Source organism: Danio aesculapii, chromosome 22 (genome assembly GCF_903798145.1).
Source record: "Danio aesculapii chromosome 22, fDanAes4.1, whole genome shotgun sequence".
NCBI lineage: Eukaryota > Metazoa > Chordata > Actinopteri > Cypriniformes > Danionidae > Danio > Danio aesculapii.
This window is the reverse complement of record NC_079456.1, coordinates 37,208,328-37,223,371: the sequence shown is the minus strand read 5'-3', so window position 1 is coordinate 37,223,371 and position 15,044 is coordinate 37,208,328. Positions and strand designations below refer to the sequence as shown.

The 15,044-nt window shown below is 42.7% G+C and overlaps 2 protein-coding genes across 3 annotated transcripts in view; one reads left to right on the top strand and one right to left on the bottom strand.

Moving 5' to 3' along the window:
• Nucleotides 1–15,044, bottom strand: part of LOC130216459 (E3 ubiquitin-protein ligase RNF123) — a 215,279-nt gene that overhangs the window by 58,072 nt on the left and 142,163 nt on the right. The gene's annotated exons all lie outside the window — the stretch shown is intronic.
• The window catches only part of amigo3 (adhesion molecule with Ig-like domain 3), a 33,756-nt gene continuing 26,785 nt past the window's right edge, over nt 8,074–15,044 (top strand). Inside the window, exons 1-2 of one of the 2 annotated variants that reach the window (XM_056448355.1) lie at nt 8,074–8,879; nt 9,087–10,504. In XM_056448355.1, coding sequence (XP_056304330.1) covers nt 9,206–10,504 — 1,299 coding nt within the window. In that variant the 5' untranslated portion in view covers nt 8,074–8,879; nt 9,087–9,205. Of the gene's footprint in view, nt 8,880–9,086; nt 11,455–15,044 lie in introns of those variants that run through there. The other variant, XM_056448354.1, reaches the window with a different exon arrangement.

Here is a 15,044-nt window from a genome sequence, read left to right as displayed (position 1 = left end):
CCCGAATTGATGGATATGGTCTGCAGAATGAAATTGAAAGAGCAAGTGTAGTATTTTCTGTACAATATAGGATGAAAACGGGAGTTCAACAGAATTGCACTGGATATGTAAGCCATTCATTGATGATGTAACTGATGATAGGCAGGTGAGTTATCAGAAAACAATGCACAGGCAAGGTGGAAGTGTGGTCACAATGCAAAGAAGAGTGGCCAGTACACCTTAGGAATGCATTATTTGCTAATAATTCAATGAAATGGAGGTCCATTTAGGTGTTCCCACTGCTTAGATGTTGTATTTCAGACAGTGTATAGCACAAGTTTCTTACGCATCTCATCCAAAGCCTTCTGTTGTGTTTGATGGGATTTTTAACTGTTGCTGTAGCTGTGAAATAGCTGGAATCATTCTGCATAGCGATATGGAACTGTAAGGTGGTCAAAACCTGCCTGCAGTTGTTAAAGTAGTAACTTTATTTATGCATTTATCTAAAAATAACTGCACATAATGTTCATCAGGCAACCAGAATTATGTATGTCTTAACATGTATTATATAATAATAAAGCTTTCGCAGAATTAGCAGACTGGCAGAATTGTGGTATTTGGTGTTGTCCATCAGCATAAATAATGTTACCCTACCCTATGTAAATGAGTCATTGCATGTCAGTTAGTCCCAAAACAAAACCCAGGCAAAACAAATGAAAGGAAAACAAATGAAAGAAAACAAAACCAAACAAATACAACCCAAATGCAGAAACAACAAAACAAATCCAACCCAAAACAGGAACCAAAAAAAACATCAGAAAAGCAGGAACCAAACAAACCCATCCCAAAAGCAGGAACCCAACAAAACCAAACCCAAAAGTAGGAACAAAAGAAAACCAAATAATAAAGCAGGAACAAAACAAAACCAACCCAACACAGGAACCAAACAAAACCAACCCAAAAGCTGGAACAAAACAAAACCAACTTAAAAGCAGGAAACCAAACAAAACCAACCCAAAAACAGGAACAAAACAAAACCAACCTAAAAACAGGAACAAAACAAAACCAACCTAAAAACAGGAACAAAACAAAACCAACCCAAAAACAGCAACAAAGAAAACCAAATAATAAAGCAAGAACCAAACAAAACCAACCCAACACAGGAACCAAACAAAACCAACTTAAAAGCAGGAACCAAACAAAACCAACCCAAAAACAGCAACAAAAGAAAACCAAATAATAAAGCAAGAACCAAACAAAACCAACCCAACACAGGAACCAAACAAAACCAACCCAACACAGGAACCAAACAAAACCAACTTAAAAGCAGGAACCAAACAAAACCAACTCAAAAACAGGAACAAAACAAAACCAACCTAAAAACAGCAACAAAAGAAAACCAAATAATAAAGCAGGAACAAAACAAAACCAACCCAAAAGCAGGAACAAAACAAAACCAACCCAAAAGCAGGAACCAAACAAAACCAACCCAAAAGCAGGAACAAAACAAAACCAAAAAATAAAGCAGGAACAAAACAAAACCAACTTAAAAACAGGAACCAAAAAAAAACCAACCCATAAGTAGGAACAAAAGAAAACCGAATAATAAAGCAGGAACCAAACACAACCAACCCAAAAGCAGGAACAAAACAAAACCAACCCAGAGCAGGAACAAAACAAAACCAACTGAAAAGCAGGAACCAAACAAAACTAACCCAAAAGCAGGAACAAAACAAAACCAAATAATAAAGCAGGAACCAAACAAAACCAACCCAAAAGCAGGAACAAAACAAAACCAACCCAAAAGCAAGAATAAAACTAAACCAAATAAATAAGCTGGAACCAAACAAAACCAACTCAAATGCAGGAACAAAAGAAAACAGAATAATAAAGCAGGAACCAAAAAAAACCCAACCCAATAGCAGGAACAAAACAAAACCAACTTGAAAGAAGGAACCAAACAAAACCGACCCAAAAGCAGGAACAAAACAAAAGGTAAAGAAATCCAAACAAAACCAAACCAACCGCCACAACAAAAGTAAAATAAAACTGAACAAAAAGGCTTAAACAGAGGCAAACAGCAGAATTGTGGTGTTGGGCAATCACCCTCTGGAGAAACCACCAACTCGCCAATTGTTCCCCAGTTGCTTGCCAGTAGCAATGTATTTTGTATTAGTAGTAATAGCAGTATTGGTAATAGAAGCAGTAGCAGACTTCATTCAGTAAGCGGAAATATGTCCTCAAAATATGATTAGCCTCCATTAACACAGATATGGCTGGCAACCACTAGCAAACACTGTAATTAGTACTTCCTGAATAGCCCTCATTGAGAAAGCACTTTCAACTTGATATCTTGTCAACAGAGCTGCATTTCCAGGCAGACTGGTACACCCAGACTCCTAGAAGAAGCGTAAACAAGCCAGTCAGACGAAAAACAATTTTTAGGGAGCTCTTGCATTCTTGTTCGCAATATGTATGAGTCGGTCAGTGAACAGACTGTAGGCGTCTGAGGCTGAGAGTATCATGAAACATGTCATGATACCTGCTTGGACATGTCTCCGTTCCCACATACTCTTTATTAATGCGCTTTTCTGCTTCAATGTATAGGCATAATGTATTCAGTTCAGGGTATAAGACCTGTGACTCTGAACTATGACAGTGAGCTGAATGTATTTTAAAGGAACCTAGAGATTCTGCTATACACATCCACTCAAATGTGCACAAATAAGGGATGCGCAGCAGAAAACAGGCATTCAGATAACTATAAAATGGCACATGAACTTGGCTCTGACAGCAGCAGTGTGCTTTATTACACTCAGAAATGAGAAGGCAGACAACAAAAGAGGCAATTTAGAGGCGATGTCTCAAATCTTTCTCTTTCAGTGTGCTCCTCTGCATGAAGTCTGTCTCAAACACTTGTAAAGGACGGTACAACAGCCTTCCTCACTCTTCTTTTTGTGTTTTTGAATATGTCGGGTTGCTATTTGGTTTCTTGCACGCTCCGAAAACCATCTTAGACTGGAGAACGAATGAATTCATGTGGCGCCTTGACAATAAGGCAATATCCCATCTAATTGTCCGACATTAAGAGACATAAAAGTGGAAGTGATATTTCTGAAGTCTGCAGATGTCTCTTGATGCTTTATCCTGGTTGATTTAAGGTAGAAAAAACAATTATTCCTTTACAATGTTCTCAAAGGTGTGGAAAAAGACTTATCCTTTCAGAACAATCACAAATCTCAGTAATTACCACAGAAATATGTGGAACACAATGAAGGGTGGTCGAATCCATCGATATCCCACAGCATGCCATTATCGCTATTGTGCTGAGTTCTTAAAATGCTTGATACTTTAATGCATACGGAATGGTTTGAAACGTATCTCTTGTAGAGCAGAACAATGGTGTGTGGGAATGAACACGTCAAACCATAATTACAATTTCCAAACACATAAGAGGGAACTTCTTAGCCACCGCAGACTCACCGACATCCTCTTTCACTAAAAAACAAAGCTATTCTGGAAGACACTCTTGATTAGTCCTCAATGATTGACTTCCCAGCCACTGAGGACTAAAATTGCCGAATACTGAGGGAGCAACAGTTATTATGGTTTAAGGGTTCACTGTATTTAATAATAAAGATAATTCCTTACATTTATATAGTGCTTTTCTGGACACTCAAAGTGCTTTACACATTTCTTGGGGGGAGGGATGAGCTGGATGACGTGACGACAGCCATATTGCGACCAGACCACACACCCCACACCAGCTGATTGGTGGAGAGGAGCCAAATATGATATGGGGATGGTTAGGAGGCCATGATGGACAGAGGCCAGTGGGCAATTTTAGCTAGGATGCCGAGGTTAAACCCCTACTCCTGCGATTTTTAATGACCACAGAGTGTCAGGACCTATTTTAACATCTCATCCAAAAGATGGTGCTAGCTGAGCAGTGTAGAGTCCTCATCAGTATACTGGGGCATTAGGACCCACACAGACCGCAGGTTAAGCACCCCCTGCTGGTCTCACCAACACCATTTCCAGCAGCAACCTAGCTTTCCCATATGGTCTCCCATCCAGGTACTGACCGGGCGTAGCCCTGCTTAGCGTCAGTGGGCGACCTTGTGACAAGAAGCCAGAGCACAGACGTAGCCAAGTAAAGAAGTACAGAAACTGAAGGAGCAGGAATAAGATGTTTTTACTTTAAGACAATCCAGAACACTGAAAAAGTTATAAGGACAACACAATTTCTTGAATGTTTACATTCTAAGGCATAACGAACTGAATGCTCATCAAGTAGGACATGTACACATGCTTATTGAACATGATCCTCTTTCATTCACCCATTCAGATGAGGTCACTTCTCAAATCTTGCAAGTTCTCTTTTTGCCTTGAGGTTCAATGTTTAAATAACAAGAGCTGAAATCAATTTAGTTTGAATAATGATAGTGGCATACAGTTTGTGGTTCTTGTACAATGTACACAGCCAAAATCTGGGTAAAAATAAGGCGAGAATTACATGTTGAACACCCAACTTACACAAGAAAACGTCTCTAACTTTAATGCTCACTGATTGGATATTGTGCATGGACATACATTCAAACATGCACAGAGCCAGTTCAGATAGTAATTAAAGGAACGGGATAAATGCCAAATGCAATTTAAATGCACAACACAATCTACATATGCATATTGAACAGAGGAGGTTGTACCGAAAAGTTCAATATTATATTGAGTATGTTGCATCCCTTTTGAATACATTAGCAGACCACACAAGTCTTACCATCCCTAAAACATCTTGTAGAGCATGGGTCTCAAACTCAAATGCTGGAGGGCCGCAACTCTGTACAGTTTTGGTCCAACCCTAATCAAACACAGCTGATCCAAATAATCAAGATGTGTGAGACTCTTTTGAACAACTTGATTATTTGGATCAGCTGTGTTTGATTGGGGCTGGGGCAAAACTGTACAGAGCTGCGGCCCTCCAGGAATTGAGTTTGAGACGTATGTTGTAGAGCATTTATCATCTACAAATGACTGCTCACATTAAGTAATATGTCTACCCCATGTGCCCATGGGTCATATTTTATTGTTCAAGAATATCAACTATCAATCATGCACTGGGGTGGTTTGCTGCCGAGTGTGACGTGGTTGGGATGAGAATCAGGCTCCCAAATCCGAGGCCATGGTGCTTCACCAGAAAAAGGTGGTTTGCCATCTCCAGGTTGGAGGAAAGTCCTTACCCCAGGTGTTCAAGTATCTTGGGGTTTGGTTCACGAGTGAGGGAAGGATGGAACGTGAGATCGACAGACGGATTGGTGCAGCGACAGCAGTAATGCAGTCGATTTACCTACTCAAGTCAATCGACGTTCCTACTCTCACCTATGGTCATGATCTTTGGGTCATGACCAAAAGGACAAGATATCAGATATAAGCATCCAAAATAAGTTTCATTGGCAGGGCGCACCCTTATGGATAGGGTGAGGAGCTCTGTCAACCAAGAGGAGCTCGGAGTAGAGCTGCTGCTCCTCCACATCGAGAGAAGTCAGCTGAGGTGGCTTGGACATCTGTTTTGGATGACTCCTGGACGCCTACCTAGGGAGGTGTTCCAGGCATGTCCCACCGGCAGGAGGCCTCGGGGAAGACCCAGGACACGCTGGAGGGACTACGTCTCTTGGCTGGCCTGGGAACGCCTCGAGATCCCCCTGGAGGAGCTGGAGGGAGTGTCTGGGGAGAGGGAAGCCTGGGGTTCTCTCCTAAGACTACTGCCCTGGCCCCGGAAAATGAAAAATATCACCTAACTGTCGAGGGGCGATAAATGGTTTCCCCACGTCAATGACGATGCTGCAGAAGGACTAACACTCAATATCCGGGGTCTTCTAAAGCTTTATGGTGCTTGCAGCCATTTGGCAGTGCTTTCTGAGGTGTTTCTGGAAGCAGATGGATATGCCATGCTGAAGAGAGTGTGGTAAAGACGTCAGCGGGGATGCTGTAATAAGCAGTTACATGCTTCGCTGGAACTTGGGTCAAAGTTATCAAAAGGTGCAAACCAACTTCAGGCTCAAATTGATGGTTGTCTGGAAACATATATGAGAGGCGCTAAGCTATTAACCTTAGAGTTCCTCTTCCTGTCTTCCTCCATGTCTCCTTCAGTACCAGAGTATTGTTTCTGAAAAATGAGCAAGCTTAGAGGCAGGAAACCAATTTTCCTGAACAATGTCATATCGGGGGACTGACAGTGAGCGGCTCTAACTCTGTCTTTGCTAAACGCTCCATAAAAAATTTTGCCTGGAGAAGTGTGACAAGAAACCTGTCGAAAGCACATGCCTCGACAATCAGTTAGAAATAAGAAGCATCATGAAAAGCAATGGGTTGTGTATTTGGTAGACCCAGAGGAGTTAGTGTGTGTGTGTTTGTAGGACTTTTTCAAGACCTTTGGCAGTGGCCCACAGCAGTGGTTTCAGAAGATAATGCACCCTGACAGTAGTCAAAGCCTGTGCAACGATGAACGAAGAGCAGAGACAGCATACACAGGCGTGAACATACACACACCAACACAAAGCAAATGTGGGCTAGAAGCAATATAAAGACTTTTATTCATACATAAGGATTCTCTACAGCAAATTCAAGGACACGAATACACCCACTCTTTAATTCATGAGTATGAGTAATGTCAGGTTTATAGTGTGCACTCAACCATAATGAATACACAATGAACTGGATATTCAAACTTGACCAATTGTTTTAGTTACAAGACAAGACCTTTGTTTAGTGTCACCAACATCAAATCAGATGCAATGCAAAGATTTGTGATCGTTTCAACAAAAATAAATGATTCAGAAGAGTAATAATAGCACAGGTATATTGCCAAATCATGTCACAGACTTTGTTTATAGCGATTTTATTTCCTTTTTTAATTAAAAAATGAATTAAAAAGACATATTAAAGCCCATGTGAACTGGGAATTGCTAAGTTCTGTATGCTGATTTAGAGTAGGGTATTGAGTTTTGAGTAGGGGAGAGCCTTTCATTTTGCACATCATTCCCCCATAGCAATCTAATGATAAAAAGAGTGCGGTTAAGAATATTGCGAATGAAGCCGTCAAACTGACGTCAACAGAAGAGGGGAAACATTTTTTACTATTTTAAATAATAAAACGTGATTGTTTTTTTGTCTACACTCACCGGCCACTTTATTAGGTACACCTGTTCAACTGCTCGTTAACGCAAATTTGTAATCAGCCAATCACATGGCAGCAGCTCAATGCATTTAGGCACGTAGACATGGTCAAGACGATCTGCTGCAGTTTAAACCAAGCATCAGAATGGGGAAGAAAGGGGATTTAAGGGACTTTGAACGTGGCATGGATGTTAGTGCCAGACGGGCTGCTCTGAGTATTTCAGAAACTGCTGATCTACTGGGATTTTCACGCACAACCATCTCTAGGGTTTACAGAGAATGGGAGAAATATCCAGAAAGAGAAAATATCCAGCGGGTAGAGCAGCAGTTCTGTGGGTGCAAATGCCTGGTGATGCCAGAGGTCAGAGGAGATTGGCCAGACTGGGGTCAAAATGGGGTCCAACCCGGTACTAGTCAGGTGTACATAATAATGTGGCCATTGAGTGTACTTCACAAGATTGGCAAAGTAAAAAATGAGCATAATGTCATTTGAAACTGTAATTGACACAAAAATGAACCACTTTCTCTTTAAATGATTTTTAATCACAACGAGCTTCAAAAATAAACACTGACTAAATAAAAAGTCTTTTCACATTAATGTGTGTTTAAATGCAGCAAATAAGAGGTTATTCATATTCCTAACAAAGCACATAGGCCAATAAATATTAAAGCTAAACAGAGTAAATACAACCTCCCTAAGAGGTATCTGAGAAGGCAATTGCATAATTGGACATGCAGAAATTATAGGGGGGGGGAAAACTGTATCACCAGGGGAGGCTCAGGCAAACACTCCCCTTTCATAATATCCAGCATCCACCAATCAGTACTTAGCAGAGCCCCCACTCGAGAGTGCCCCTCCTCCGAAACTCCATGCCTGTCTGTTTATAGAGCGCAGGGAGGAAAGAGAGAGAAGCAGAGAGGCAGTGTAGTATGCACTCTGTGAGAGAGTGAGAGAGAGAGAGGAAAAAGAGGAAGACCCGTACAATTCACAGAGCAAATCGGAGGACAGGAAAGAAAGGATGGATGCTGAGCAAGAACACTTTTGATATGAGACCAGGGCTGGGTAGAGGGACCAAAAAGCTTTGAGATCTTGATCATTGTTTGAGCTTTTTACTTTTCACCAGTATCTTCAGATGCCACGTGGACACTGGAAGCTTAAGAGTCACAGAGAGTTAGACGCCCTAATCGAGCGGTGTCATTTATTATTTGAACAAAAAAATGAGAGGACGTATTTTTAAAACGTAAGGACTATTTTCTCCAGGATAGGGAGCAACATTGATAACAGTGCTTATCTTCTGGTTAAAACAAACAACAGATTGCTCGTGCTGCGAGAGTAACTGTGGATCAGTGCTCGTGTGACACATTGTGCGCCTGCTGTTCAACTGAGGGCAAGATCATCCTAAGCGAACTGGACAGGATGCTGACTTTCTCAAAAACATCCTTCAGCCTGCGGCAGCGAGCTAACTCTTGATTTAAGACCCTCTTCTGTTCCATCTCGGATGTCAGGACTGCAAAACAACACCAACTGTTAACAGGATGCTGCACAGAAGGTTGGGCTCAGCCTTAAGGATTGGGCAAATGCAATTGCTTTCACTTCAATGACTTGAATGGCTTTGCCACCAGTTCTCTCAACCTGAGAATGGACTAACAGCAGGAACAGTGCATTGAAATCCAAACAAGAGTTATGAAGTGGGATTTCTGAAGCATCATTTGGAAACCTTAAGGTAAACAAACTTATGGTTCTCAACTTCTAAGATTAGAATAGCAATGTCTAACGTGGTGTTTCTGGGTCAGACTTACAGTAAGTTGATTAAATAATGCACAACTCTCATGCCTTAGCTTGATAGAACAGTGCCATCTGAGAAAATAATCACTACTTATTTATTAACTGATTCCTTTTGTTTTCCCTGTCTTGTGATCTGATCTGTCAGAATTTTAAGGATAGGAACACCTAACCAAGACGACAACCGTCACTCAATCAGTGTGTGGACTTTTACCCTGGTGAAACTCTGGCTGCTCTGATTCCCAACCAAAGAATCCTGACGGCACAATGCTGTGTGCTCAGGGTGTGGCCGCACCCCTAATGCTGAGCTCTTTTCTGCTGCAGCTAGTCAGAGCCAATATCCCTTCTGGCTGTCTGATTACATCCGATATCCTGAGCTGCACCAACCTTGGCCTGGATGAAGTCCCGCTAGAGTTGCCTGTGACAGTGGCAACATTGGACTTTAACCACAACCGCCTGGAACATCTTGAGGAGGGTAGCTTCTCTGGCCTGCCCAAACTTGACACCATACGGTTAGCCCACAATCAGCTGAGCAAGCTCACTCCGGGAATCTTTCGGAATACAAGTAAAATACACCATCTGGACCTTTCATCCAATCAGTTGAACATTATAGAGCAGCACTACTTTCAAGACCTAGTAGCAATCGAGGAGCTACTCCTTTACAACAACCGCATAGTAAGGGTAGAGAGCAAAGCCCTAAGCGGTTTAAGTAACCTACGCAAGGCCTACCTGAGCCATAACAGACTGACAGATTTCCCCTTCTTTTCCATCCACGAGCATCCAAATCTCAATACACTCGATCTAAGCTCGAACCGTATGCCTAACCTTCCTATTGAGGAAATCGGAGCTCTAGAGGAATCAGTGCAGCAGGCGTTGTTCCTGCACAACAACACCCTAATTTGTGAGTGCTCCATGTACAGCATGTTTAAACACTGGGAGCAGAGAGGCTTTGCCTCGGTCAGAGAATTTTGGGAGGAGCATACCTGCTTGCTTTATGGTGAACAACGAGCTTCGGTTCGATTTCTTCAACATGTACGATTCTTTGAGAATTGCACTGTCAAACGTTTAGCGCAGACAGATAATAAAACAGCAGAAGCTGGGAAATCAGTGATGCTGAATTGTACAACGACATTAAATGGAAGGAATGTCACCTACTGGTGGGTATCCCCACATAAGGAATACATTGTTCCCCCTGGTAATAACAATACATTGCGAATGTATGCAAACGGTAGCTTGGAAATCTTGGAACCACGAATCGAGGACTCTGGGTTGTACTTGTGCATGGCTCAGAGCCCTCAAGAGTCGCACAACCAGACTTTTGAAGTGAATCTAACTGTGACGATATACCATCAGGAGGTGGAGCCCTTCAACACTGGCTTCACCACACTGCTGGGCTGTGTCGTGAGCCTGGTGTTGGTGTTAATGTACCTCTACTTGACTCCCTGTCGCTGCTGGTGCCGGAAGCAGCCTCTACCAGCGACACCAAGCCCTGCAAATGAATGCAGTGCCCAATCGTCTATCCTGACGCCCACACCACCTGCCACCACGGAGGGCCCCGGCCGCAAGGTCAGTAACAACAAGCATGTGGTCTTTCTGGAACCCATCAAGGAAGCACAGAATGGGAGGCCGCGGGCAGCACTGGCCCTTGAGCATCCCAAGCTGGCAGTAACACGGAGCGATGCTGACTCTGTCACTTCTGTCTTCTCAGACACCACTATTGTGCCATAGCGGCTGCTTACTGTCATCCCTACAACCTGCTCAAATGAGCACGTGGGTCTTCAACGTGGCAGTCTGCAACTGCACAGCTACTCAGGACAGATCAGGGAGAGGGCTTTGCAAGCCCCTAGCAGGGAGCAGAACAGAGCAGGAAAGCACACAGAATCAGAGAGAAGGAAGTTATAAAAAAAGAAAAGGGAAAGGAATCCGCTTTAAGGCTTGACTGAGCCATAACAGTACAAGAGAAAGAAATTGGTATGAAACTACGAAAGCTGAGAAGGGTTAAAAGCTTCCCGTTACCACTGCTTGAGCCTTGATAGAATCATAGCTAGGAATGCCTTGTCTAGAGCCTATAATCTAGTAAGTACCGCATAAACCCTGCTCCTCTCTAGAAAATAGCAACACTGATATGAAGAATGACAAGTGCACACCGAATTTCTAGTTTTTTACAGATATATCTAGAATGTTGATTTATTTTAATGTCCATTTTAATGTTTCACACTGACAGTCAGCAGAAGTGATTCCTTTCTGAAAGGTCATGGTCATAGAAAATGCATCTATAAAACGTTAAGTTTGCTGTTTGTGCGAGGTGGTGCTCCTAATCCATTCAAATGAATGAGGATATCACACAGAGGTCACGTCTCACTCCTAATAAGATTACAGAAATGGAACTGAATGACGTGGAATCTGTGAAAATGCTGAAGTATTTTCTCCCTTCCTAAGCATTCCATGTTTCCCCCTTTCCACCCACCTTTCCCTTTTCACAAATCCCTTCTTCTTAATAAATCCTTTTGCTTCGACCCCAGAGGTAAATGTCTTCCTTCTTATTGCTAAAGTCTCTTTGGCTGACTCCAAAGTTTAGAATGTGTCTCCTAACATTTCTACTTCACAGTGTGTGTGCGTGTGTGTAACTCTGCATAAGAACACTATTAAATCCTGATGCCAGCCAGAGCATGACAGACGCTGTGTGATTTAGCGGAGATCACAATATCATTGCTGCTTTTGACAATGGCCCATATTTGGGTTGACAATGGCACACAAATATCCACTGACCAATGATGTAGCAGCACAAACAACTAGTAGCCTTTTCAGTGCTGGATGACAAATGAAGGGAATGATTTTGATTAGTCGAATGATTCAGAGATACGCCATAACCCACAGATTAAGAGATGCAGTTAAAGGGAGAATCTTACAAAAGTACATTACCCTTGAGCCGAAGCCCATCTTCCCCAGAATAACTGCATACCAATATGACTGTTTCATCTGCTGTATGAATCAAAACTATACTGTCACTAAAACCACCACCATCTCCATCATCATCATCATCACACTGTTTTGTGTCGATAACCTGCAATTCTATCATAAATCAATCCACATCCACGCATTTTGGCATGTATACTTTCCGCCTTGACTCTAGAGTACAGATTGGGGTAAGATGCGCCACTTTTACATAGAGGTAAAGTTTGGTATGTTAATCCAATACACTATGACTTCATCAGTGGAATATAAAATATTCACCAATCGATGGAAATACGTGGTTACCAACCTTTTCGAAAGATAAACAGATTCGAAACCACAAACATGATGGATAAATCATTGTAAGATGAACATTTTTAGGTGGATGGAATTTTTTTCCAGCATCCAGAAATAGTTAACACCTAATATGGTTTGCTTCTTTAAAGGTGCAGTATGTAGGACTGACACCTAAGGGTTGAACAAGGTATTGCAGTCCAAATTCAAAATATAGTGCGAATGCAGGTTGCCAGATTGATGACGCCAATAGGAGCGAGCATGCCTGACGATTGAACCTTACACTGCAAGCTGCAGAGCTATTGCTTACACTTGTAATATTTATAGTATATGCTAACTAAAAAAACGCCACAACTCAATCTGCGTCTTCATCTTTCAGAGGCTGCTATTGTCCTCTGGAGGTCACATATATTTAGATGTGCCGCCAAATATTAAGGCAACCTTTATGACTGAAATACACAGGGTAACCTGAGTAAATATAACTGAGTAAACTGGCAGTGGGCTGGTTATAGAGGCCAAAACAAAGACAGACATTCTGACAAGGAACGCACATTTTAAAGGAGAATTACTGACTTTAACATTGTTTTTACTTCATTTAGCATATTCTTAAATATCTACAAACATAATATGGTATTTATTATGCATTATAAGAATCCAAAACCTACAGCACCTTTAAAAGGGATGCATAGAAATGTAACATACATAAGCCGCAGAGCTATTGCTACACTTGTAATTATAGTATTTGCTAATAAAAAATAAAAAAACGCCACAACTCAATCTGCGTCTTCATCTTTCAGAGGCTGCTATTGTCCTCTGGAGGTCGCATTTTCAGATGCGCCACCAAATATTAAGCCAACATTCATGACTAAAGTAAAATACACTGTGTTTTCCACCAGGGTAACCGGAGTAAATATAACTGAGTAAACTGGCAGTGGGCTGGTTATAGAGGCCAAAACAAAGACAGACATTCTGACAAGGAACGCACATTTTTAAAGGAGAATTACTGACTTTAACATTGTTTTTTACCTCATTTAGCATATTCTTAAATATCTACAAACATATTATGGTATTTATTATGCATTATAAGAATCCAAAACCTACAGCACCTTTAAAAATGATGCATGGAAATGTAGCATACATAAGCTGCAGAGCTATTGCTACACTTGTAATATGTATAACATTTGCTAACTAAACAAAACGCCTCAACTCAATCTGCGTCTTCATCTTTCAGAGGCTGCTATTGTCCTCTGGAGGTCACATATATTTAGATGCGCCGCCAAATATTAAGGCAACCTTTATGTGTCATGGATTGGTCAGGCTCTCACGACCCCCACTCACGAAGATCACCATCACCTGACTTCTAATGAGCACACAGCTGCATCACATTCACGAGCACCAGATAAAAGCACAGCACTCCAGTCGCTCATTGTCCGGGCTCGTCTCGACGAAAGCGGACAACTGAGCGACCACTCAGCGTAGTCATCCTCAGCTAAACAAACGATTTACTTACCTGTTCTCTTTGTATTCCTCCTAGTCTTCCTGGTCCTCCCGAATCGTCCTGTCTTCCAGTCCTTCCAAGTCTGTGTCATCCTCTGTCAGCTGTATCTGGTGTGTGCTGTCCATCCTCGTGTATTCCTGTTACCCAGCCACGGAGGAAAAGACCCCAACATCATTCCTGATCCTCCTGGCTATCCTTCATATGCTCCTTGTTGTCATTCAATAAACACCCTAACGTTTCCTTACCTCTGTCTCCTGTCCGCTTCATAACAGAAGCCCGGACCCATAACGACGACAACATGAGCACCCTCGATCACTTTCAAGAGCTGGTGGACCAGTTGAAGCGGATTCTACAGCCACCAGCTCCACTTTCCAACGCACCACCAGCACCGAGCACTTCCGCCTCCACAGTTTCTTCTTCGGCCCTTCCTTCCAGTCCCATGGCCCGACCAGCGCCCTACTCAGGCGGAGCGGGGGAGTGCAATGGTTTTCTGTTACAATGTTCCCTCATATTCGAAATGCAACCTTCTCTATATCCCACAGATAAGTCAAAGATCGCCTACATCGTATCACTACTCTCTGGACCTGCACTTAAATGGGCTGAGACGATCTGGAACCAAGCCGGGCCGGTCATGAATTCCATCACTACCTTCACGGAGTATTTCAAAGAGGTGTTTGGACGTTCTGATGGGGAAGTAGCCGCTGGAGAGCAGCTGTATCATCTAAAGCAAGGTACTCTATCTACACAGGAATATGCTCTCCGGTTTCGCACTCTAGCAGCTGCAAGTGGATGGAATGAGAGATCGTTGTTGACCACGTACCGGCTCGGCTTGGAACCCACTCTCCGAATCCAGCTGGCCACATTAGATGATACAATGGGTCTGGAGAGATTCATCCAACATTCTCTCCGATGTTCCGATCGTCTCCGTTCCTATCAACAGGACACCATCACCCCCCTCGTCTGCACTCCTCCAATCGCCTGAGTCAACAGCCTCTCCAGAACCAGAACCCATGATAATAGAGTCTGGAAGACTGACATCAGCGGAACGACAGAGGAGGCTGACCCGGGGTCTGTGTCTATACTGCGGTGTCAGTGGACACACCCGTATGGAGTGTCCCCTTCGTCCCATTCGGACTTCAGTGAGTGTATTCAGTACGAATATTGAACAATGTAAACCACTTACTACCACCGTACAAATAACTACTGCCTCTATTTCTCTCCTTGTCACAGCCCTCATCGACTCCGGGTCAGCAGGGAACTTCATCTCCCAATCCCTCTGTCGTCAACTCCACCTCCGTACTGAGGCGTCCTCGCATATATACCAGATACAACCGATAACCCAGTGCACTCGATCTTCGACCC